This window comes from Thunnus maccoyii, chromosome 15 (genome assembly GCF_910596095.1).
Source record: "Thunnus maccoyii chromosome 15, fThuMac1.1, whole genome shotgun sequence".
Lineage (NCBI taxonomy): Eukaryota > Metazoa > Chordata > Actinopteri > Scombriformes > Scombridae > Thunnus > Thunnus maccoyii.
The window spans coordinates 18,849,555-18,874,752 of record NC_056547.1 but is presented as its reverse complement, the minus strand read 5'-3'; the positions used below and the strand labels follow the sequence as shown (position 1 = coordinate 18,874,752).

The following is a 25,198-nucleotide window of genomic DNA, read 5'->3' as shown; positions in this document are numbered from 1 at the left end:
GACCAATCAGTAGTCAGATGATCTAATGCCATGAATCTAAACACTCCGATCCAGCAGGTGGCGGTATGCACCTTTAAAGTTGGTTTGCGATAGGTCAATAAAAACAAAGAAGAAGAAGAAGAACTACAACCTAATAGCTAAAGGCAGAAGAAAGCTTTTACCACAGTAACTGTTGCTAACCTGTTTGGAGACTTGATTAACACAGGGTTTTTTTTCTTTCTTTGAGAGCTTTCTGGGAGACGCAGTAGCTAAATTTGCGTCTGTTTCAATCTCATCAAGCTGCCAGTGACTCGCAAACAGACTGTCAGTGGCTGAGCGACAACAAAGAGACTGCAGCTGCACACTGCTGGCTGGCAGCGGTGCTGATGTGTTGTAGTTTAATTTGACTGGTAACAGGTAACATTAAGCAGCCAGACATGACGGGCATGGCCTCACCGGAGAAGGCGTCAAGCACCAAGAAGAAGAGCGAGAGGAAATGTGCCACCAAAGATGAGTACAGGCAGCTGTCCAGCATCATGGGAGTCATGAACAACCTGAGGAAACAGGTGAGTCTGTAAGAATACCTTGCTGATGTGATGTGATGTGTGTGTGCGTGCATACGTGTGTGCGTGCGTGCGTGCATTTGTAGATGTATGTCCACCCTGTCTTGACACCTGTGTGTGTGTGTGTGTGTGTGTGTGTGTGTGTGTGTGTGTGTGTGTGTGTGTGTGTGTGTGTTCTTCAGGGTACCCTCTGTGATGTGACCCTGGTGGTTCAGGGGAAACACATATCTGCCCACAGGGTGGTGCTGGCTGCTGCCAGCCATTTCTTCAGCCTCATGTTCACCAGTAAGTGTGCACACACAAACACATAAACATAGACAGACACATTTGATAGTTTATACGTTGAGCCCCAGTGGACCACTACGGTGAGGAAATTGCCTCTGCTGCTGGAGATAATGTGATTTCTGATAGAACATTATATAACAGATGCAGGGCTGTGTTTCGAAAATGCTTCAAAATGAGCACCTTTATTCTAAAATATTGAAATCTGTGCTGTTTTAGTACTAAGATTTGAATAAGCTGCAAAAAGAAACAAAGTTAACTATAACCATGAAATTCAGGTAAAACCCCTGTAATGTATTTAGATATTGTGATCATCATTACTAGTCTTAATAATCTAATGAAAGAGATACTGAACTTTTGTCAGCATGATTGTTTTAGCTCCAGACATAAAAGCAGAATCTTTGATTATGGCCAATTTACCAAATGATTAATTTTGTAAACCAAAATCATAATACAAGATTAAGGTAAGACATGATTAGCACTGGTGATGTAGCAGTTCACAGTCTCTCCATATATACACAATATATTTGTATACATGTAACTACTGAACACTCTTACTGTTCAGTAGTTTGATTGATCGTGGAACTAAGGAAAATTTATACCTGTTTAACTTCCAGCTTGGTAACCTGGACCTTCTGCCTAAAGGCATCCAAGCTATTCCACATGAACCAGGAAAAATTTCAAACCATTTAATTTCATGTCGCCATGTATTGTTGGATGTGTTTATTTCCTATTAATTCTTATCTTTTTCTCTCATTTCCAGCCAGAATGATGGAGTCGATGTCCCATGAGGTGGAACTCAGGAGTGCTGAGCCTGAGATCATTGAGCTGTTGATTGAATTTATCTACACAGCTAGGTAAGAACCTTGGCTAAAATTAGAGCACAGGTGTGGTGGTTTGTGTTGTGTCAATCGAGTCACTAAACTTTACAGAAGATCCACCTGTACCAGCTGCTGCTGTCACCTGTCTTGACACTTTGTGTTGAGATTTCACCAGAACCACCCCAGTATTTACTTTTAATGGTAAGGCGTGTGTATGTGTGTGCCAGGATTTCAGTGAACAGCAGTAATGTCCAGTCGTTGCTGGATGCAGCCAACCAGTACCAGATTGAGCCAGTGAAGAAAATGTGTGTGGAGTTCCTCAAAGGACAGATTGATGCAACAAACTGCTTGGGTGAGAACAGAAATACAATTAAGTAACTCTTATCTCACTTGCTGAGCCCTCTGATCCTTAAAGGGGACCTATTATGCTCATTTCCAGCTCTCTATTTTTATTCTGGGACTCCAATAGAGTAGCTTTCCATGATTCACAGCTCAAAAAACTCCTTATTTATCTTATACTGACCCTTTATGCAGCCCCTCAGTTCAGCCTCTGTCTCTTAACAGGCAGTCTTAGCTCCTGTCTCTTTAAGGCCCCCCTTCTGAGGAGCCCACTCTGTTCTAATCGGCCAGCTTTCCATAGGCTGCCAAGGGGCAGCTGTATCAGAGTCGTGTCAAGTTACCGCCAATGCAAACCCAGTATTTCCTGATTTATTGCTTCATATTAAAAGCTTTTATATGACTAAATAACAGGTCGACACAATGACATATGGTGATATTTGGGGCTATTTGTTCAGTTAGAAATAATCCAGGGAGGAATAGTACAAGCAGAAACAGCCACAGTGATGATGATGTTTGATGAAGAGCTGCAGACAACCGGCACACCTCCAACAGGTAAACAACTTATTTTACTTTGCTGTGCTGTGTAATGGAAAAACACTGACAGCGTGCCAACTCGACTCAAGTCATGGCTCAGTGTGATTACCCCCAAAACAATGGAAAAACACCATAATGTAAGCAGAGCGGAGCAGTGAACATGGGCACTCTGCATGGAGCAGATGACTATACAAAGAAATCCGTCATGAGCCGAGGTTGGCTTGGGCTGAAAGTTTTAAAAAAAAAAAAACGAGCATTCAGAGTAGTCTGAAGCTGTTGCTTTTTGCTCAAAGGGATAACTTCTACATACATTTACATCATTATTTGACACTTTGGCCACATTTAATATGAACATCCGACATAGTAACATCATATATATGACTGGAAATAATGAAAAGCATAATGGGTACCCTTTAATTTATTAAGTCACCAGCATCAGTTATTAAATAATACCTAGACTAAGGGACTATAAATACCAGTTTAGAGATGCACTGATACTGATACTGATATCGGATATCAGTCTGATACTGACTGAGATAACTGGATCAGGTATCTGTGACAATGGGCCAATCTGGTATTGTGTGCCATTATTTTAATAAATAAAAATTCAGGAAATTTATATATATATGTATTATTTGTTTAATTTTGTTTTACAAAGTTAGGAAATTAATGTTTAAGACAAGCCTGATTTTTCCTTACACATAAAAGAATGATCCCAGTCTTTTCCACACAGTGAGGGATACAGCATATTAATTAAACACTGGTATCAGATTGGTACTCGGTATCAATTACCAATCCCAAAGCCCAGGTATCGGTATGGGGACTGAAAAAGTCGGATCAGTGCATCTCTATTCCAGCTGAGCGAGTTATGCTTTTTAAGGCTAGGCGGGAAAACTCATTACTCATTGCTCCTTATTCTGTCCTCCTCTAGGAATCTCAGCCCTGGCAGACTGTATGGACTGTCCTGAGCTCAAGGCAGCAGCAGAGGACTTTTTTCAGCTCCACTTCACTGAAGTCTACAAACTGGACGAGTTTCTGCAACTGGATGTCACACAGCTCACACATCTACTGCACCAGGACAAACTCACTGTCCGTGCTGAGGCACAGGTACACATCTATAATATATACACGCAACAACATTCTTTGACTACATGCTTGATTTATTTTGTGCTATCATTTTAAAGAACATACTTAAGAACCAAAAAATCCACCTTTTTGCAGAAATCTCCCAGTATTACTGTTTTATTTCAGCAGGACTTCACCAAAGATTGGGGAAGTGGCACAAGAATAAGTCCCTAACTCTTTTTAGAAAAGTAATATGTGCAAATAATGCTTATTTTGAACAAGCTTGTACCAAATAAATAGGGTTACTCACAACAAAGCAAAATTAACAATAGAGAATTGGCCTGCAAACAGCCTTCTTATTATCTGCTGTAAACTTGTGCTTTGTATTTTTCTGACCTGTATGGTAACCTTTAGCCCTTTTGTACCGAAGTATCAGTTGATACAGATCTATTAAGCTCAATCATTGTAGTAAGAAGGGTATAGACATGTTTTGTTTTTTTTTTGGGGGGGGGGGGTTGTACTTACTTTATCTTTTTCTTTATCTATATTTAAGAGACCTGAAGAAGTACAACTTTAACTATAACACCAGCAGCAAGATGAAAGAAAGTTTTTTTTGCCTTGCCATCAGACTGTTCAAAGCCCCGAGAGATCGGAAAGTACATTTTCAACTAGGACACCCTGAGCAATAGATTTTGCTAGAAAGAATATCCCTTGTACTGGTATTTTCAATCATGTTTTATTGTTGCATTTTGTAGATTTATGACGCAGCGGTGCGCTGGCTGAAGTACGATGTGTGTAACAGACAGCAGTATATGGTGGAGGTGCTGGGGTGTGTTCGCTTCCCCCTGGTCTCCAAAACCTTTCTGTCCAAGACAGTGCAGGCTGAGCCTCTCATCCAGGAAAACCCACAGTGCCTCAAGATGGTCATCAGTGCGTAGAAAGAGATAAAACCCATACACACAAACATATGGACATGCATATAATTGTAGACACATATAACATATATAATACTGACTGTATCATTCTCATGTGAAGAAACACAAAAAATTAAACATGAAAACTGTATTAGTTCTCTTTCATAGTATTTGTTTTGTGTCTCACTATGGGAACGCCTCCTATGTGACCTCGTCATAAGCTCAAATAGCATCATGTCAGCCCTAATTGGCTGGCACTAGTGACACCTATGGTTATAGGACCTGCCTCCTATATATTGGGCTGACATAGCGTCAGTTATCATTCAAAAACCTCTTGTCGCTTCTCACAGAAGCCTGTTGTCAACTGAGCTGTCAGGTACTAAGCTGAACTATCATGGACTCGAGTGCACAACTCGGTCACTGGGCGCTTCGGCTCCAGCTGTACAGTTACACACTAGTTTACGAACAGTAGTGATACTCTTCTTCGGCTAGTCTTAGGGTGAAGTAGCAGTACTTTTGCTAATAAAGGTAGCAATACCCCCCAACAGGTAGCAATACCCCTTAACAGGTAGCAATACCTCCAGAAAAGTAGCACCGCTGGCTAACCACGGCATCACCTCTCCTGAATCTGGACATGCAGGATATGTGCAAGTGAGCAGCCACCAGGCTCAACATCCCATGGCCCGTCGCTAAAGCAGAGGTTGTGAAATCTCAGTTTGATGGCAAGAAATTGCCAACAGCGAACAAGACAGGGAAGCAAGTGCTGCCTTTTTTTCTGGAACTACCAAGATAGTGGTGATGTGGAAAGATAGGCCATACAGCGAGAGACACCCCATTGTTGGAGGTTCCCTGCTGGATTGTGAGGGGACGGAGTACGATGGTGTCTGCCAGATGCCGCTCATAGAGCCACTGGTAGGGAGCCACCTTCATCTAAAGACCTCCCTGTCTTCTTTGGCTCTATCACGTTCCTCCAAGACAGACTCCTTCCAGTCCAGCCTCACCGATAAGTGCTAAAAGGCAGCAGCTCTGTCAGTGAGAGTCCTCAACGCCTCTGCTACCCTGACGGCATGATACCTTCATAGGGCTCATCCTGGACTCTGTCCTAGCTAAAGTATTTTTATCCACTGAAAAAGGGTGAGACTATGCATACAAATCTAGTGCTATTTTGCAGGGGCAACAGGTTTACCCTCAACCAATGTCTGATGGCCCAACTAAGGTCAGTCTGCAGCCTAACCCTGCCTTTATCTCAACGGTTATAGGCTTGTGCTCTCGTATAGAACTAGCCACTCTTTATACCCTGCCTTTCTCCTCTGAGGAGCATCAGCGTCTGCATACTATGTGTCCAGTTCATGCACTGCGAATTAATGTAGACAAGACCCAGGGTTTTAGAAAGGGCGATCAGTTATTTGTGTCTTGGACAAAACCACACGTGGGTAAGCCTGTGTCCAAACAGCATCTGTCCCACTGGATAGTGGGAGCTATTGGAGTTTTAGCAACCTTGTGGGCTCTCTTTATGGGAGTTTCTATTTAAGAAGTGTGTGTGGCTGCATGCTGGGCCTCGCCCGACACGTTTGCTAGATTTTATAGGTTGGATGTCACGGCACCAACCCTGGCACATTCAGTCCTCAGTACAGGCTCTTCTTAGAAAGTGGCTCCTCCTTTGTGAAGTGCCACTGGGGACAGTTGTCTTCTTCTCAGGCATGTCTGGCAATCCGGGAGACAGTATTTTTCCCATAATGAGACACAAAAAGAATGCTATGAAAGAGAACTTAAGGTTATAGGTATAACCCCGGTTCTCTGATTAGTATGAGTGAGTGTCTCATGAGACCACCCTCCTTGCTATGGAAGTGAAGAAGAGGTGAGATTGTTTTGAATGACAACCGACACCATGTCAACCCAATATATAGGAGGAGGGTCCCATCCCCTTCTGACATAGGCGTCACTAGTGCCAGCCAATTAGGGCTGGTGTAATATTATTTGAACTTCTGATTGGCAGGAGGCGTTCCCATAGTGAGACACTCACTCATGCTAATCAGAGAACTGGGATTATATATGTAACCTTAGGTTTTAGGGTCTATTGGTTTTACATGAGCACACATACTCACACGAAACAAAAAACAGCCTGTGCTCTTGTCCCAGGTGGGATGCGCTACCACCTACTGTCTCTGGAGGATCGAGAGGACCTGGGAGAGAGCAGCCGCCCACGACGCAAGAAGCATGATTACCGAATTGCTTTGTTTGGAGGCTCCCAGCCACAGTCCTGCCGCTACTTCAACCCCAAGGTACCTTCTTGTACGTGCAAACATATTAACCCACAGGGGCTGTCAAGTCAGCAAATGTTGGGTGGATATACACTCTTATGCAATTTGCAAAAGTCCAATTTGGGGTTTCAGTTGAAAGAATTGTTCAACTACTTTTGGGCTTAAAAGTGTTCACTGTGAAAATAAGGTTAATTTATTTTCTTAGATTATGAAAAGTTGACAGTATAAGTATCTCACCCTGTATGGATTATATGTTGCACAAACAACAATATAGCATAGCTTTGTATAGTTAAGTCTAGTCTAATCATATTTGCCAGTGGTCAAGTGTCAGTCTTGGTTTTTATGCAGGACTCCAGCTGGACAGACATCCGCTGCCCCTTCGAGAAGCGCCGGGATGCCACAGCCGTCTTCTGGGACAATGTGGTGTACATCCTGGGTGGCTCACAGCTCTTCCCCATTAAACGTATGGACTGCTACAACGTCCTGAAGGACAGCTGGTACTCCAAGCTAGGTCCTCCCACACCTCGTGACAGCCTGGCTGCCTGCGCCGCCCAGGGCAAGATCTACACATCCGGGGGCTCGGAAGTTGGTGAGAACAGGGAGGTGGGGGAGAGGGAGTTGGACCTAGGAGTCGGGATTTTCTGTATCTACTGAATGCGTTGAGGGGTAATTGAGTTTTATAATGGCATGGATAAAATAGGTTTGTAGGTTGATGTGGTTAAAGGTCAGGTGTGTAAGATTTTGTGGCATCTAGTAGTGAGGTTGCAGGTTGCAACCAACTGAATATCCCTCTCCCTCCCCCTCCTCTTCCAAGCGTGTAGGAGAACCTACAATGGCCGCAAAACTCATGAACAACGCCCTCTCTAGAGCCATTGTTTGGTTTGTATGTTCTAGGCTAATGTAGAAACATGGTGGTGCAACATGGTGGGCTCCCTGCAAGAGGGCCTGCCCCCTATATAGATAGGGCTCATTCTAAGGTAACAAAAACACAACAATTCTTATTTTCAGATGATTACACACTAATTACAACATACTTATGAATATTATATTCCATTTCTGCCAAGCCACTATATTCTACACACTGGACCTTTAAGGAAAAGAAGAAAACTTTAAAGGGATAATTTTTACCTTGAAGTTGAATTGCAAAAAAAAAAAGAAATTCTGCCAGAGATATAGCAGAGTTGATTATTCATTATGGGAGAAATACCTCCTACTTCTGGACATATTTAATCATGATGTTATATACTGTATGCGTGTGTCTGCAGGCAGCTCAGCCCTGGACCTTTTCGAGTGCTACGACACCAGGACAGAGTCATGGCAAGTGAAAACTAGCATGCTGATGGCCCGCTGCAGCCACGGCTCAGTTGAGGCCAATGGGCTCATCTACGTCTGTGGAGGAACTGTGGGCAACAATGTCTCTGGCAGGGTCCTCAACAACTGTGAGGTCTATGATCCCAACACACAACAGTGAGTCACAGAAATACACTGTACACAGTAAGAAGGTAACTCTGACGTAATATAAAAAATATAAGGAAAGACAGTGGCTTGCAAAAAAGGGAACTCTTTACCATATTTGCAAATTTTGAATAACAAGAGTTTTACATGACAATGATATGCACAAAAAAGCAGTGATTCAAGTATTGTTCTTGTTACATCGCTGCATGTGTGTATTCTCTGTTACACTGCAATTTTACATTTTAACAGATCTTTTTCTTGTCTTCTTACCTGCCTCTGTCTCCCTCTTTCTCTTCTCAGATGGAAGGAGCTATGTGGGATGAGAGTAGCCAGGAAGAACCACGGGCTGGTGGTGGTCAACAACAGGATCTATGCTATTGGAGGGCAGGGGGCACTGGGTAATAATACAAATATTACTACTACTATTAATACCAGTGGCCACTGTAGTCATAATACTCTGTGTGTAAGTACAGAGATGTGATATAAAGAAACTCACTGCACTCCTTTGTGTGTTTTTCAAGGTGGATTGGACTCGGTGGAGTACTACGACATCGCCAGTAATGAGTGGCGTGCTGCCTCAGCGATGCCATGGCGAGGTGTTACGGTGAAGTGTGAGGCTGTGGGCGATACCATCTATGTGCTGGCGGGGTTTCAAGGGGTTGGGAGGCTCGGACATGTCCTGGAGTACCACACTGACACTGACAGGTTTGTGTACCAACTTGACTCAATATTAGTCAAATAAAACTACAGTAATATCACCAAAAATAGGCGTTGACATTTTTTCTTTGTTGCTGCTGATATGTATGACTTACAATAACTCCTGCCTCAACATCTGTCTTATTTAAATGAAATAAATAAACTCTGAATTTAGTTTGGATTTTTATTCCAGTTTCATGCTGTAAATCCGTTTTTTTCTGTGTGTCCAGGTGGGTGACCTGCAGCAAGGTACGAGCGTTTCCCGTCACCAGCTGCCTTATCTGTGTAGTCGACACATGTGGAGTGAACGAGGACGAGGACATGGACCTCATAGACTCTCAGACGCACACTGCGGCTGCTGCCTCTTCATCTGCCTCAACCTCATCATCCTCATAGGACACAAGGGAGATTTTATGTATATTCATTTGTGACGTTTAATGGCAGTTTTGACAGCCACTGAATTAACTGAGCTCATGTACATGAGGAGAGTCTTCATGTCATGTCAGCACACACTAATGTGAATAATCACATGCGTATTCAGGCAACAGACTGGTAATGTTCTGTATTCAGCTATCTCTTGTGTCCAAATTTCTCTTTATTTTTTAGCCATACTAGCATTGTAGACTCTACTGTTAGTGGAACACCAGTGGAACACAATCCACAAATGTAAGAAAAGCGAATCAGAGCGAGTTGCAAAATCAGTTCAACAGACTGATTTAGAAAATATCTTAAAAACAAAAAAAAGACAAATACAGTCTGAGAATATTGAAGAAATCTCAGCTTGTCAGATTTTTTTTAAATTTGATTTCTTGGTCCTTAAAGAAGATCTTTGTGATTTTGTTTTATTTTTGCTTGTGTAGTATGTACTAGATAGTAGATGGAGTATATGAATCTTTTTTGTGTATATATTTAATTACTATCCTTTGGTAAGTCATCGTAACTCAAAATAGACTTTACAAAGAAAGAATAAACATCTTATTATCAGCCATATGTGGAGTAAAAACTATCTGAATGTGATAATTAAAAAAACGTGTCGATGATTTTGACAATTTTTTTTATTATAGAAAGATGTGCAAACAACTCAAGATCACAATTCATGGGATATTAAGGCATCTGTGATTAAAATACATTGCTCACTGAGATGACATTAGCTGCCACTTTTGGAAAATTTTGTGTTGATGTTACTGAACACAAACTGTCCACTTGAAAACAAGTGATAATCTGATAAAAGCAGTCATAGATCTGTTAAAATATGGCAATAATGTGCTTTGGGAAAACATTTGATACATACAGTATGTCTTGACATCACATGATTTGAATCAGCAACATCAAATTTTAACATCAAAAACAGGTTGCTATTAGTGAGGAAGGTTAAATTAGTGCAATATAGTTATAAAGATAGAAGCACGGTGGAAAACTTTAAGATGTGTTCACTTGAAAATGACAATTTGTGTCATTCCCTGAGCATCTGGAATGTCATTTGGCCCCTATTAAGTGCTTCATATCAATCTGTTGATTTCTCTCTGCCTCCTTATCAATCATCATCATACTCTTCCTCACTCATAAGTAGTGCAAACCTGTTGTTGATCTCCTCAGATCCTCTGCCCCTTCCCCCTGCTCCTCTTCTACCTCCCCCTCTTCCTCTACTTCCCCGTCCCCGTCCCCGTCCCCGGCCTCTGCCTCTTCCCCTTCCCTCTGCAGAAGAGGAGGGATGGGCTTTGGAGCCACAGATCCTCACAGCATCCAGCAGGGAGAAGTAAAGATTTCCAGACAAGGAAGCCCCAGCTAAGAGGGATTCAGCAGCTCGGCCGCTTTTCAGGTACCTGAGGAGGCCATGCACCAAGGTACCGCTGAACAACCTGAGAAACACACAGAGGGAGAAGATGCAAAGGTTCACTTTGCCATGGTGGTATCTGCAGATATTAATCTTGAGAGATGGTTATTTAAAAACTTATGCAAATATATTAACTGCATAACAAGATTCCACTAGAGGTACATGAGAAAAGTTTTTTGTACCAATCCTTTAAATGTATTGATTTGACTGTCATGGACATAAAAAGCTTTGGGAACCTTTGCCAAAAGCATCAATCACCAGAACTGATAATTCATCATTTAAGACAATTATTAAGCAAAAATGCAAAACATTTGTCAGTTTCTAAAATGTGAATATTTGCGTCTTCTCCCTATATTATGTGATGGTAAATTGAGGTTTTGGACTGTTGGTTGGACAAAACAAGCAATTTGAAAATGTCACCTTGAGTTTCTGGCAAACTGTGATGTCTATTATCCACTACTAACGATCAAAGAAATAATTGGCAGATTAATCCTTAATGAAAATAGTCATTAGTTGAAGCTCTAGTTCTCATTCACACTATGTGGTTGATAAACTGGTGGAAAATGCAAACAGTTTATTATCTCTCTTTTTTTTATCCTTCGGTCTTACCATGACAGGTTGGGGTCAGGCAGTGGCAGCAGCAATAGCTGATTAAGACACAGCGCACTCCAGAGGCAGGCCTGCCATTGGCTGAAACTGTGAGCCACTCCTATATCCAAGCCCCGTCTCTCCCCTGCTCTCATGCGTTGTCGATCCAGCCCTGCCAACACATTGCGCTCTGCTGCCCAGTTTGGCTGTGGGACTGGAATGGTGCACATCAACAACAGATTTTAGATCATTTAGTTTAGATCAATGTTTGCTTTGTTACTTTTTTAGCAAACCACAAAATGTGCTTGGGGAATGAAATAAAAGATGCCACACAGCATGACTAACCGGCCTGTTGGTGGTGGGTACTTCCGGGCTGGTTGTTCCAAGACAGCTCTCCATAAACCATGCCCAGCACCAAAGCCTGGACCTGAAGTTGTGAGGGTGTTGGTATGGCCTCTCGCAGCCAGAAGCCTGTTACTGCTACAGCCAGCCTCAAGTGGATAGGAGCAGGATTCAGGACAGACTCCTTCACCCCTAAGACTTCTAACAGGACACCAAGACGAGCTGCCACGGGAGCCTGGATGAAATCAAGGCACAACATTGGGAAATTACACCAAATTACGTGAACAATTTATCTTGAAAACTGTTCCCAGACAATATAAACCTAACTTATATTATTTTTGTTGTCATGTTTACCTGGCCGAGTGTATCCATGCATAAGCGGGTTTTGAGTGGATGTGCCTCCATTTGGTTTTTCTTCAAGTTCAGGTCCAGACGGTCGTATTCCTCCACACACATAGGGGCGCTAGAGCCCTGAGTCTGCATTGTAGCTACACCAGCTGCTTCTTCAGTGTTGAAGAAGTGTTGCTGCTGTGTGGGTAAAACACTGCCCTGACCCCTACCTCCATGTCCCCTTCCCCCTCGACCTCTCCCACCTCTCATACCCCGGCTGATATTTTCTTGTATCCTAACATCCTGTGAATGGACAGCACCTTCTGCTCCATAGAATTGCTGTATACTTCTACCTCTTCCTTGAGTCATGTTATCTTGACCTCTCTGCAGTAATATCCCATATATAGCCTGGCGTATAGCTCTGGCACTACAGTGGCTGCTGGGTAGCTTGCTGTTCTCTACCTGTGGTATGAGCAAGACCCTGTGCATCACCAAAGCATCCACTACCAAGGGAGCCAAAAGCCCCTTTGCTGCAGCCCATGACAGGCACTCCGGTAACTGTGCAAGTGTAGAGGTCTGCCCTCCCGGAACTGCCTGACTGCCAGAGAACCAGTGAGCCAGAGAGCTTTGAGGGGTGACATGGTACTCCTGCATAGCCGCCCACAGCTGAGAACTCAGCCCACCCTTCTGTCCTCTCTTGCCCCTACCACCCGTCTCCCCCATTAGCCTGCTTACTTCCTCCAGGGCCTCCACTGGACTTGGGAAAGAGGACAGCCAAAGGAAGAGGCCTTCAATGCGGGAAGAGGGTGCTCTACCTTTACCCCTGCTACCACTTCTCCTAAATGCACTCACATCTAGCAGAGAAAGGAGTGTTTCAGCATCCTTTGGAGTTCCATAATCATTACCAGTCAGGACAGCAAATAGGGGTAGCAACTCCTGGTTCATGCCCCCAAACCAGCGACATAGACTGTTAGTGGTGTAGCACCGAGCTGAGATGTAACGGTGAGAGGCTTTACCATTAAGGTTGGTCCACTGGAAAAACTTGAGAGGCAGATAACCACCTAAAATAAGACATACAGAATAAAGTATGTAAAACCAAGTGAGATACTATCACTCCCATTTAATACAAAGTACATTAAGAAAAATCTTGTCACTATCCACACCTGGCAGGTCAAATATATAAAAGTCACTGTCATTGGTCAGAACTGGGCAGTTCCACTGGTGAGCCAAACATGCAATCTCCCAGTCAGCCTCAGCTGGACACTGGACCAGTGGGACTCCTCTCTGGATGAGAACCTGAGTGAAGACATCTCTGGTGAGGAGGGGGAGAACGGAGCCATTTCGGCCATGAGAGATACTGTCAGCCTCCTTTATCTTGGACTGCAGACGCTGCCGCAAAGTGGGAAACTTCTTATCACTGGGGTCCATCCCTTATAATAACAAGAAAGAGACAGAAATGAAATATTTGTGGGTCTTACAACAGCAGAAAAACCTAGGATTGGTGTAGGTTGAGCAAACTGCTTTTTTAAAATGTAAATTTATCAATTAACTGCCCACATTGACCACATCTGACTTTACTTTATTATTTAAAGACCTCCTCCACTCAAAATATGTTTTTCCTTTATGTTCCTGAAGTTGAAAGTTTGAGCTTCACTATACAGAATGATGTATGTGCTGAGTTTGACACTAGAAGGCACATTCACCTGCTGAAAGTGGAAAGTGTCCCTGTGCTCATTGAAAATCCAATTTTAAAGGGTTGACCTGCGAGCATGATTTGTGACATCACAACTAATTTGGAGCCAATTGTGGTTCAATATTCAACTTACACAAGTGTGAAGTGGACACTTGAAGTTTCAAGTGCACATACACTGAGAATGGACTGTACAGTGAAGTTGGAGACATCTTGTGTCCAACAGGAAAACTTGAAATGAAATGAAATGATGATGATGAATGATAATTGAACTTGGAAAAAAACATATCAGACACAAATTATTACTAAAAGTAGAGTCTTTATACACATCTTAAAATATGTCTGAATGGGATCTTTAATTCAAAATAAGATAACTTAGAACCCACAGATTAAAATCAATGACATTTAAATGAATATGCCTCTGCAAATAGGAGGGAATCTCTGAATTGGTTTGAAATTAAGATCGATCTAAAGAAGTAAATATTATAATAATTACATATTTTCATAATTAAGTATCAATATTATCATTAATTGTAATAAGTTCAGTTTGCTGATAATAAAGGAGCTGATGGAGTGCAAGAATTTGCGTTGGTTGCGATCCTTACCTCCATCCAGTACCACATATGGCTGTATGTTACAGGCTGCCAGTGCAGACAGGAACTGGGTGAGTAGGCACGCAAAAGCATCATAGTCTCCTCCATGCTGTTGGTCAAAACCGTGGTTAAAGTAGAGGCGAAAATACAGACTGCAGCCGTCGATAACCAGGCGACTGTCCCTGAACTTCACATCTTGAAGGAATTGTCTGTTTCCCTCCACATAGGTAGTAAGACCCTGGACACCCATGGGATCTCAGGGTCTAGGAAGACATGGAGAAAATTGAGTTAGTTTCACTCTCTGCGGTGTTTTCCACTTGCAAATCCCACGCTGAGTGGCTTATAGAGGGTAAGTTATGGCTCTGAGGTTTTGCAGATATCCAATTATAGAATGCCACGGAAAAGAAAATCACACTGGAAACCTGCTACCACAGCTTGGCAGACAGTCGGCTGAGCAGGAGTTAGTTTTTCCTAACGGACACTATGACTGTATCTTGAATAATTGCGACACAACGGAATTTGCTGCAATAAAGCAATTCTAATAAACTGAAAGCAAATTATTGAACCGTACATGAAATACGCCTTTTCTCACTTATAATCGTAAACGAAACTATATTCAAGAGGTGGTCGTTAATTAAAGCATTAAAAATACATAATTTGCTACAAACCAATGCCACTTCTACTCACATGTCTTGCACAGCTATTTCCTTGTTCAAAGTAAAATTCCTCGCCTGTAATATGTCTGTATATGTTGGTTTGCATAAAAATATTTTTTTGCATATTTTACGCATCTATTATTGAATAAAATAGAGCAAGCAATCAATCAATCTGAAAAACAGTTGAAAATAAAAAAGCAATATAAAAAATGACAAAAACCTATGTGGAACTGCGGAAATCACGGTTTATCTCGCGAGAAAAACCGATAACCCCAAAACGCTAGCAAGCGCGCTAGCCAGTTTTGTCCCCCCGTTTGAGATTAATCTCGGTTTATAATGGCTACAATGTCCGGAGGTACAAACCTCGACATTCCCGGGACAAGCCAGAGCAGCTCTTTGACGGCCACACACCGGAAAAAAGACAGCAGTCCGTCCGCCAGGTTCTGGGAGAGTCCTGATACTTTAGCCCAGCTGGATGTGGTGCGACAGTGGATCGGGAAGCACTACAAAAAGGTAATTAGCAAAGAAGCTAGCCGCCTCCTCCCCCGCTAGCAAGTCCTAATGGCTCAGACTGTAAACAAACATCTCATGCTGGATAACGTTGCGTTTACACTGGCCAGCAAGATTTGATCACTAAAGTTAAATAGTGCAATACTTGCTTGAAATAGAAATACAAAAGATGAAGTGAAAATGTGGTTAAATCCTAGAGGTTAATCAGACCAAATGCAGCTGTTAAGTTAGCGAGACTGTCGATAAAATGCCGCATGATGATGAAAAATGATCCTCCTCACAATCTCCAAATGTGTGTGTCTGTTCAGTATGTGCTGGTGGATGCTCCATCCTGTCAGGCTCTAGCTGCAGTGACCCTGCAGCTTCTCCAGTTCCAAGAGGATGCTTTTGGCAGACAAGCCACCAGTCCCACTCTCACCAAACTGCCTGTGAGTCTGCCTCTCACTGTTCATCACTGTCACACTGTTCACCCTTATTTTACTCAATTTAAAATAGCCCTGACTGTTAGCAGCCTCCAAAGTCTCCAACTGTTGTGATGCATGTTGATTTTATGGGTTTTAAAGGTGTTTGACATCACTATAATGTTATATGACCATCGATAGATACACAGACAATAAAGGTAAACACAAGAGTTTAATCACTCAGTCTTGACCTTAGAGAGGATAAAAACACAATAAAACTAAGTCTAGCTCAATTGTGGTCCTTGTTACAAAGGTAAAAAGGTGAGATGACATGTCTTTAAAGCCAGCAAGATTGGGTAAAACATGCAAAACGAACAGTTTTAGTAGCTAGTAACTTCTCTGCAGGCACAGTGCTTCCTGGACCTGCGGGCAGGGGGTGGACTCTGCCACATTCTTGGCACTGCTTACAAGTTCAAGGCTGAGCAGGGCTGGTGAGTAGCAAGTCTCCTATGTCTTTGCTGTTTCACAGTGATATCCTCAACCAACCTGGTCTGCATTTGTTTGATTCCTCCTTAACGTGCCATTGATGTCTCTTTCTTCCCCTGCCTGCCTTCACAGGCGAAGGTTTGACTTGCAGAATCCATCAAGAACTGAAAGGAATGTGGAGATGTTTGGTACTATTGAAAGAGCATTGACGCAGGTGACAAAGACACATACACACACACACACACACACACACACACACACACACACACTCCAGCCCACAAAGGACACTCCATTGATGAATGTGTACATGTATTTTGTGTGTCACCAGAACAACTGTATGTCACTGCCTGTGGTCTATCTGGACCCTACACTGGATCAGGAACTGGCTGGCAGACTGACCGGTATCATCACCAAGCACCAGGTAAAGTGCTTCAGAGGAGGATAAGGGATAAGTGGACGGAGGGTTACACAGGCCAAATAAGGAGAGTAAATGTTATGCTAGTATTACAGATTAAAGAAAAGTATCCTGAGGCAGGTCTGGCTGATTAAAAAGGAGCTCTGATAATGTAGTTCAGTCTCATTGCTACTGGATCACATTCTGTCCTTCCACAGGGTACACTCACTGACGACCGAGTGCTCGCCAGTCACCACATATATCCCTCACCTGCTTCTACAGAAGAAGGTCAGTCATTTATTCTGTGTGTGTGTGTGTGTGTATGTTATCTTTGTAAAGCAGCTGGGACTTAACTTGTTACTTTTTTTTTTAACACATCTATTTTTAGATGAATGGATGCGTCCTGTCATGCGAAAAGACAACCATGTCTTGGTACATTGGGGCATGCACCCTAACAGGTAATGCATGAGCGCGCACACACACACACACACACATGAACACGTACAGAGGTTCTCGCACGCAAACAGAATATGAAACCATTATTTCTTTTTTCTCTTTACAACAGTTATGACAGTTGGTTGTCCTCCAGCGATGTTGAAGGAGAGATTGAAGAGCTGCCACATCCAGAGAAACCTTGGAGGGTGAGCACACAGATGCAGACAACCTCCAGTGCTGTTCCACACGCTGCCACATTTTACTATATCAATAGATATATATAGATATTTTACACTGCACAACATGACACTACATTGAGCTGTATTCAGTGTCCAAAATTAACTTTCTTGCACCTGTTAGAGCCGTCGGCTAGAAATTTGTTTGTTACAAGCAGCGTTGATGAGATGCACCAAGATATATTACCCTACACCTGAACTCCCTATTCAGTACTCATTTTATTCGGGTGGATGTGTGCGCTCCAGGTCCATGCTGGCTGGGTTCTGGACACAGATGTTTTCAATGAGTGGATGAACGAGGAAGACTATTGTGTGGATGAGAGGAATGTACCAGTCATCCTCCGCCAGCGCATTCACCTCCGAGACAATCAGGTTTGTGTGAAGCTGTAGGCACAGGAGGGCTTGTGAAGGGAAAGGTGTTTTTAATTAGTACACAATTAAATATTTAATTAAACAATAAAATTATAATACAGAGAGTGAATGGATTTGAATAGATCTTACAGTAATAGAGGAGTTTTTTCAAAATATAAAGGGTCTTGATCTTTTATGTTACAGTCCATGACACTTAAACTCCGGCTTTCTTTTTATTTCTCCAACTATAACAATGTGTAGCAGGACTCAAAGTCCACCCCCTTCAAAAAGAGAAGACGCTCCCCATCACCTCCTTCCTCTGAAGGCAGGAAGAAAGGAAAGAAGGGGTAAGACATGCCAGTTTCATTCAAACAGGGTTTGCTCTCTGTATGGTATTTCTTTGCATGGTTTCATCTTTCATTTTTATGTGTGTGTGTGCACAGGAGAAGGCGTGGACAACAGGAGGAAGAGCCAGAGGAGGACCTGACCAAAGACATGGAGGACCCTACTCCTGTCCCTAACATGGAGGAGGTCGTACTACCCAAGAATGGTAAGATACACACATTTACCACAAACTAGAAAATGCCCTGTGTTACAGGAGAGTTTCACATTTGTTTCATTCTCTTTCTCTTTGTAGTCAACCTGAAAAAGGACAGTGAGAATACTCCTGTCAAAGGAGGGACGATGGCTGACCTGGGTAGGTTATTGTTAATGTTTACAGAAGAACGTACCATGTGTACATACATCTGAATACCTCAAACAAAACCCATGTGTTTCAATAGTTTTTAGATTATGTTTTAATCTTGTTGTAATCCCTTCTTCAACAGTGTGTTGCATTTAGGTGACATGCATGCTATCAGTTATTTGGATTGTCTGTACACTTACAAGCATGTAGCTGGATTGCGTTTCACAGTTCCTTTTGAATTGCTGAATAAATTAGAGATTCAGAGGTCTGGCACCAGGCTTACAAGAATATTTGTTTCTTGTTTAGAACATTAAGAACTATAACATACCAGCTTTCTTTGTTTGCATGTGTGTGCATCTTGAGTTTTCACCCATCCCTCAATTTCCCTCTTTCAGATGAACCGGAGGATGATTTCCCAGGAAGGGTAAATATGACATTTTCATATGTTCAGAATGTTTGCAGCAGGACTGAGGTAGTCTGTAGGGTTTGCTTATTTTTTGTTTCAGTCAGCAACGTAAAAATGTTATTTAATTTACGCTGTTTGGATGCTACATCAGGAGGATGAGGAGGGGAGAGGGGAGATACCACGCCTATCAGAGGGAGAAGACAATATCACAGAACAAACTCATCATATCATAATACCAAGCTACACATCTTGGTTCAATTACAATAGGTAAGTAAATACACAGAAATGCACAAATTTTCATTTGACATTGAGCAGCACTTTGTTTGTAGTCCTCTTACCTGACTTTTCCAAATCTGAACCCAACTATAAATCTAAGCTTTAACCCTAAAAACCTTTTGTGTCAATATTTCCCAGCATCCACTCGATAGAAAAGCGTGCACTCCCTGAATTCTTCAATGGAAAGAACAAGTCAAAATCTCCGGAAATGTGAGTATAGCTGACATTCATACATCAGCAAAAATGTCAAATCAAAGGCTCGATGAAGCTAACAGCATGATCTTCCCTGTACATTGCAGCTTCCTGGCCTACCGTAACTTCATGATTGACACGTACCGGCTGAACCCCCAAGAATACCTCAGTTCAACCTCCTGCAGACGCAACCTCACAGGAGACGTCTGTGCTATAATGAGGTATAAGTTAGTGTGTGGGTGTTTGCAGCCATTGCTGGCTAAATTAGGTGTTGTATGTGAGTGTTCAGCTATGTGAATGTGCTAATGAGTTAAATATGTTAATGATGGGAAGGAACATGCAGTATGAGGTGTACTTTATGGGTCTGCAGTTCAAAAGCAGCTTTTATTTTTAATTACAAAATGACAGATTCTGGTTTGTGTATTTTACATTTTTGAATCTGTGGGAGCAGTTTTACCTGGAACACAACAAAATGAAAAACAAAAAATATTCTTTGTGTCCAGGGTTCACGCGTTTTTGGAGCAGTGGGGTATGATTAACTACCAGGTGGATGCAGAGAGCAGACCTCTCCCCATGGGACCCCCACCCACTCCTCATTTCAATGTACTGGCTGACACACCGTCCGGGCTGGCCCCCCTGCAACACAAACCCCTGCAGGTAAAACCCACACACACACACACACACACACAGAGCACATGATAACAAACAGCTCAGCAAGCTTGTATTTGAATCTTAAAATTTTCCCGATAAACTCTGCCACTCGCTCTCACTCTTGCAGGTGTCGGCGTCGCAGCACATGTTGTTTTTCCCAGAAAAGAGCCGAGAGAAGCCTTCAGACAGCCAGAACTTTGGTTTGCGCACCGACATCTACGCCAGGAAACACCCTAAGGTGTCACACAGCAACAGCACAAACACACAGAAAATTACATCTTTGTTTTTAAAGCTTGTTTAAAGTTGTTTTAATCTTTTTTTTGCATATTTAGTATATTTTGTACTGCATGTACTGTATTTGCATTGGTTTGCTTATTTTCCTCAATTTGTTTTCCATTCATATTTTTTACTTGTCCCTCTTCTCATCAGTATCTGCAGTTAGGTGTTTAAAAAGTTACTACTATCATTCTTAAATGACTCTTATGACCTCTGTTTCAGACCAAAGGAGCCAGTGCAGGAAGGGAATGGACAGAGCAAGAGACACTCTTGTTATTAGAGGTAAGACTATCACTTTTTTGGGGGGACTTTTAACAATATAACAACTTGTATTATAACAGTGGATTAAATTTACACTATAATGATATTTTATAAAAGTGTATATACTTGTCTCTTACCTTCTCTGACTCTCTCAGGCCCTAGAGGTCTACAGAGATGACTGGAACAAAGTGTCAGAGCATGTGGGCTCCCGAACGCAGGACGAGTGTATCCTCCACTTCCTTCGTCTGCCAATAGAAGACCCTTACTTGGAAGACTCCTCGGCTTCCCTCGGCCCATTGGCGTACCAGCCTGTGCCTTTCAGCCAATCGGAGAACCCCGTGATGAGCACTGTGGCCTTCCTGGCATCTGTGGTGGATCCACGGGTGGCATCAGCGGCGGCTAAAGCTGCACTGGGTGAGAGGACGGAGAGAGAGGAAGAGAGTGTTCATATATGTGTAGTCCATGTTAATATGAGTGGATGTATGATTTTGAGACTGTTTTGTATGTACAGTGTGTGTGTAAAGGGAAAAAAAAATGTGTGTGGTGACACTACATCTTTGTCCTCAGAGGAGTTTTCCAAAGTGCAGGAGGAGTCCGTGGATAAAGTCTTTGAAACTTCCAGCCAACCTGAAAAGACAGGTGAGATTGAAGTACATACACACGTAGTCACACACTGTTTTTTCTATAATACATGTATTATATTTTTTCTTTCTGTCCCTCAGAAGCAATGGATGCAGAAAAAATGGAGACAAACTCCACCTCCCATCAGGTGATACACCAATAAGAGTTTTACAGGCATATTCTATCTGCTGATGATTTATGTTGTTTACCTTGAGTGTGTGTGTGTGTGTGTGTGTTGGATCTGTTTGAGGTCCCCGCTAGGGCGGATGGACTGAAGGTGGAACCCAGCGCGGCACAATCGGAGGCAGTACGAGTCAAAAGAGAAAATGCTGAAAATATACTTGCAGAGGAGAGAGACGGTAAGTATATATGTGCAGAGTGTGTATTTGTGCGTTTACTGTATATGTGTTTATGTGCATGTCTGTCTATATTAAAGAAATCCTCTCTTTTATCCAGGGAGGGGAGATGACGATGAGAGCATAGGGCGGCGGGAGGGAGAAGGGGATGACGGGGGGAGAGTGATGGAGCAGGACCTGGTGGAGGGCAGCGTTGTCACGGCGGCAGCAGCTGCTCTGGCCTCCGCTGCTACAAAGGCCAAGGTAAAGACCCGCCCTCCCACTTCAAAACGGACAAATCACAGGATTTTAATATGAAGAAATTATTGTAATTTTAAATAGAGGCTTTTTTCAGTTGTCGGACGTCTCCTAGCAACCAAGACTTTAAGACCTGGCTTTGCACTTCTAAATGATGTAGAGTATGTGGAGAATATATAGTATCCTTGTGAAATTAGAACCAAAAATCAGGTTACAAATAAAAGTAAATGATTCTATAAGCTCACTCTGTTTCCAAATTTGCAGTTTATGTTAACCAGTGAGGTGTTGTGTCTTACCCTGTATCTACACCATGCGCCATAAGTATATTAATGGCAGCTAAGTTAACTAAACAGCTAGTTGTCTGGATAATTTAGCAAAGGCAGTGTTTATGTTAACACGTAGCTACTAGCTATTTGTGTAATTTTAGCTATTTTCCAATTTACATGTGTTAACAAGACAGGTGCTTTGATTGGCTCATTAATGAGTAGAATCACTAATTATCAAACCTCAAAAACAGCCAAGTGTGTCCATGATTCATGATCTGTTTCCGGTTAATAACATACTTTTAAAATTTTGATTTTTATTTTCTGCCCTCAGTAATTTTGGTATTATAAAGACCACCAGAGGGCGCCTTACCTCACCCGGAAGCTTGCTCACAGGCATATGCTGATATAAAAATGTATAGTATGATGACAAAAATTGACACAGTATACATTGTCATCTTCATAATAATGGAATCCAACAGTGGAATTGAAACATACAATACTTACAGTACACGTTTGCTTGTTGCAAAACATACGTAAGGATGTTTTTTGGCCTTTGTGTGGTAGTTTCAATGGATTTCCAAAAGTAGTGTCCATTTTACAACTAAATTGACTGACCTAAACAATATAACACACCATTTTATAAACCTAAGATTATCCTCAACAGAAAGGGGTGTCATGTATGTTGCTATGAGATTAATGGGTATTTTAGATTCCAGTGTAAGTCTGTCTGTGTGGCAGAGAGGCGTTCCCACCGACTGTCATGGCCAGCTACCGTGACAAATAGTTTGAATGACACTGTAAACCTGCGGTGGTGTGACCACGTTAAATGTTTTCAATAAAGATGTATAGTTGGATCAATTATTGTCCCACCCCTAGTTGTGATGATTGATTAGGTAGTTTTCTTCCTTGCAGTGTCTTTTTATTTTCTCTCTGCATCCCCGACACGCTCTGTCACACCCAATTTATTCTAGCCTCATCTGCCTCCTGTCAACTCTTATCTTTCCCTCTCTTCCTCAGTGTGTTCCCTCTTTATCTCTACCTCCACATTTCCTCATTACAAGCTCTTACCACACCCTCTTTCTTGTGGTGTCTCTTTTCTTCTAACTTGTAACTTCCTCCATCTTTTTCCTCCTGTATTCACAGCACTTAGCGGCAGTCGAGGAGAGAAAGATCAAGTCCCTGGTGGCTCTGCTGGTGGAGACCCAGATGAAGAAGCTGGAGATCAAGCTGAGACACTTTGAGGAGCTGGAGACCATCATGGACCGCGAGAAAGAGGCTGTGAGTGAACGTGCTCTGCTTGCTCTTTTTAAATCCAGCTAAATTTCATCTTTTTAGCATTTCTTCTCCCCGGGGTTTATATATGGAAGCTCATATCACTCATACAATATGTGTATGCGTGTTGTCATGCAGCTAGAGCAGCAGCGGCAGCAGCTACTGTCAGAGAGGCAGACTTTCCACACTGAGCAGCTGAAGCAGGCAGAGATGAAGGTGCGCCAGCAGAGGGAGCAGCAGGGGCAGCCGGGATTCACAATGCAGCATTCAGGTCTGGCCACACACACACACACACACACACACTGAAAATCACACTCCTCCTAAGATATGACACACTCACAACCTTTTAGGACGCAACAAACCACATCTGCATCTGATGTCACTCAGATCTTTATATTTCATCTGTCATATCATTGTTACTTTCATGCCTCCTTCTTCAGGCCAGTCCATGCCCAACCGAATGATGCCTGTTGGAGGAAATGCCCAGACGATGGCCCCTCGACACCCTGGAGCTCCCAATGGCATGTGTGAGTACTTTTTACTGTTATAAGTTTAAAATGCTGGTTGTATTTTGAGCATGGTCGGATTCCGTGGGTGTAATTAGGCTGACTTCTTCTTTTATTGTCTCAGACCCGTCCTCACAGCCTGATGGGATAGCACCAGCTCAGCCCGGTCCTCCAGCTTCAAGCCACACTTGATCTGACCACAAAACAGGACAGATGCATCAGTCCTCCTTCAGCAAGGACAAACACATGAAAATGTCACACTGGCATAGATGTTCAGGAACAGTAAAAATTGAAGTCTGTAACTCTCCAGTAGTCACATTTTATAGACTGAACGCTACACAAGCACATAAAACACAGTTGATGTGTATTTGGTCAAACGGCTCAGTCTGTCTTATATCTGTGAAATGTTTGTGTTCTGATGTCAGAGTTGAGAAATCTGCAGAATGAACTCAGCTCATTAAAGTTGTTTTATACGAAACAAACTCCTGTTTTGTCTTCTGTCCTAGTTCAGCTGGTTTAACTGTGAGTGTGTGAGCTTGTATCTGTTTCTGTTTGAGAGAATGTGTATTAAGTTCTTTTCTACATTAAGTAGTGTGTGTATCTTCATGGTACGTCCCTCATGTCCAGCAGTTACACAGCATTTAAATGACATGCTTTTCATTTCACTTTGTACAAAAACTTTAGAATACTCTCCCTTTCATCAAGTATGCTGAATGAATTAATGAAATCAAAAGTATTCATTCAACATGTTTTCAAGTTTTCTAAAAGTAAATTACATACACTTTATGAACTAGTCAAAACATCAGGTTTTTACAATGTAGGTGAATGAACTAAAATATTGGCTTTACATATTCTGAACTTGTCTGGTTGTTGGATTTTATTTTTATTAGCTGATTCCTGGTTCTCCTTCATAGACAAAAGGCCCAGTATGAGTAAGTACAAAACCATTGAATCCACACAACAAATAGTTTCCATTTAGAGAAAATTGGTGACATTCAGTGCAATCACTCCCAATGACCATCATGGTGATGTCTTGATTTTAATGTACACTGAGTGAATCCAGGTAAGAGTTATCCTCATATGAACTTGTTTAACTGCATGCTACCCATTTTTTTCAAACAATCCCCTCTGCAATAAATCTGAGCTGTTTAAAGAAATGAAATATCAATCTAACTCTCTAATGTTTCTAATATTTTGTCTACCTGATTTATATCAATGAGGGTCTAAGACTAAAAATTAGAAACTCAGTGTAGAACAGTACAATCCAACAGCACCACAAAGAACAGCGTCTTTAATACAGTTTCAATGAAAACTCAACATTATAACTTCAATGAAGGTAGGATTTATTGCAGTGTAGAGACGTCACATGTAGGGCGAACACTCCAACTTTTTATTAATATGTTATCAACAGCCTTCTTCAGTCTTGATCTTGAACATT

General features: G+C 42.2%; 3 protein-coding genes across 6 annotated transcripts; 2 read left to right on the top strand and 1 right to left on the bottom strand.

Moving 5' to 3' along the window:
- The first annotated feature begins 83 nt into the window (after window positions 1-83).
- LOC121913008 (kelch-like protein 7) lies at window positions 84-9,949 on the top strand. Its single transcript, XM_042435612.1, has 12 exons — window positions 84-545; window positions 725-827; window positions 1,588-1,681; window positions 1,873-1,997; window positions 3,450-3,625; window positions 4,339-4,513; window positions 6,637-6,779; window positions 7,107-7,347; window positions 8,024-8,225; window positions 8,514-8,611; window positions 8,735-8,918; window positions 9,140-9,949. Exons 1-12 carry the CDS (start codon window positions 417-419, stop codon window positions 9,303-9,305), a joined length of 1,836 nt encoding a protein of 611 aa, XP_042291546.1. The 5' UTR covers window positions 84-416; the 3' UTR covers window positions 9,306-9,949.
- Window positions 9,947-15,097, bottom strand: aste1b (asteroid homolog 1b). 3 transcript variants are annotated; one of them, XM_042435609.1, is made up of 7 exons: window positions 14,974-15,097; window positions 14,299-14,549; window positions 13,167-13,433; window positions 12,028-13,064; window positions 11,677-11,908; window positions 11,353-11,545; window positions 9,947-10,768 (listed from the first exon to the last, which is right to left on the bottom strand). In XM_042435609.1, exons 2-7 carry the CDS (start codon window positions 14,534-14,536, stop codon window positions 10,444-10,446), a joined length of 2,292 nt encoding a protein of 763 aa, XP_042291543.1. In that variant the 5' UTR covers window positions 14,537-14,549; window positions 14,974-15,097; the 3' UTR covers window positions 9,947-10,443. The 3 variants fall into 3 exon arrangements, with proteins under 3 accessions (XP_042291543.1, XP_042291545.1, XP_042291544.1); XM_042435611.1 differs by lacking the exon at window positions 14,974-15,097 and having other exon boundaries at window positions 13,167-13,299; window positions 14,299-14,477; XM_042435610.1 differs by lacking the exons at window positions 14,299-14,549; window positions 14,974-15,097 and adding an exon at window positions 13,830-13,919.
- An 83-nt stretch (window positions 15,098-15,180) lies between these two features.
- smarcc1b (SWI/SNF related, matrix associated, actin dependent regulator of chromatin, subfamily c, member 1b) lies at window positions 15,181-24,242 on the top strand. Of its 2 annotated transcripts, none has more exons than XM_042435608.1 (28): window positions 15,181-15,455; window positions 15,761-15,880; window positions 16,259-16,344; window positions 16,472-16,553; window positions 16,668-16,760; window positions 16,952-17,021; window positions 17,122-17,191; window positions 17,299-17,374; window positions 17,651-17,776; window positions 18,020-18,102; window positions 18,199-18,305; window positions 18,393-18,452; window positions 18,836-18,864; window positions 18,998-19,113; window positions 19,261-19,332; window positions 19,422-19,535; window positions 19,818-19,971; window positions 20,093-20,203; window positions 20,464-20,523; window positions 20,658-20,916; window positions 21,070-21,141; window positions 21,225-21,271; window positions 21,374-21,482; window positions 21,580-21,722; window positions 23,126-23,260; window positions 23,393-23,525; window positions 23,695-23,781; window positions 23,885-24,242. In XM_042435608.1, exons 1-28 carry the CDS (start codon window positions 15,279-15,281, stop codon window positions 23,950-23,952), a joined length of 2,859 nt encoding a protein of 952 aa, XP_042291542.1. In that variant the 5' UTR covers window positions 15,181-15,278; the 3' UTR covers window positions 23,953-24,242. The 2 variants fall into 2 exon arrangements, with proteins under 2 accessions (XP_042291542.1, XP_042291541.1); XM_042435607.1 differs by having other exon boundaries at window positions 18,017-18,102; window positions 21,362-21,482.
- The last annotated feature ends 956 nt before the right edge of the window (window positions 24,243-25,198 follow it).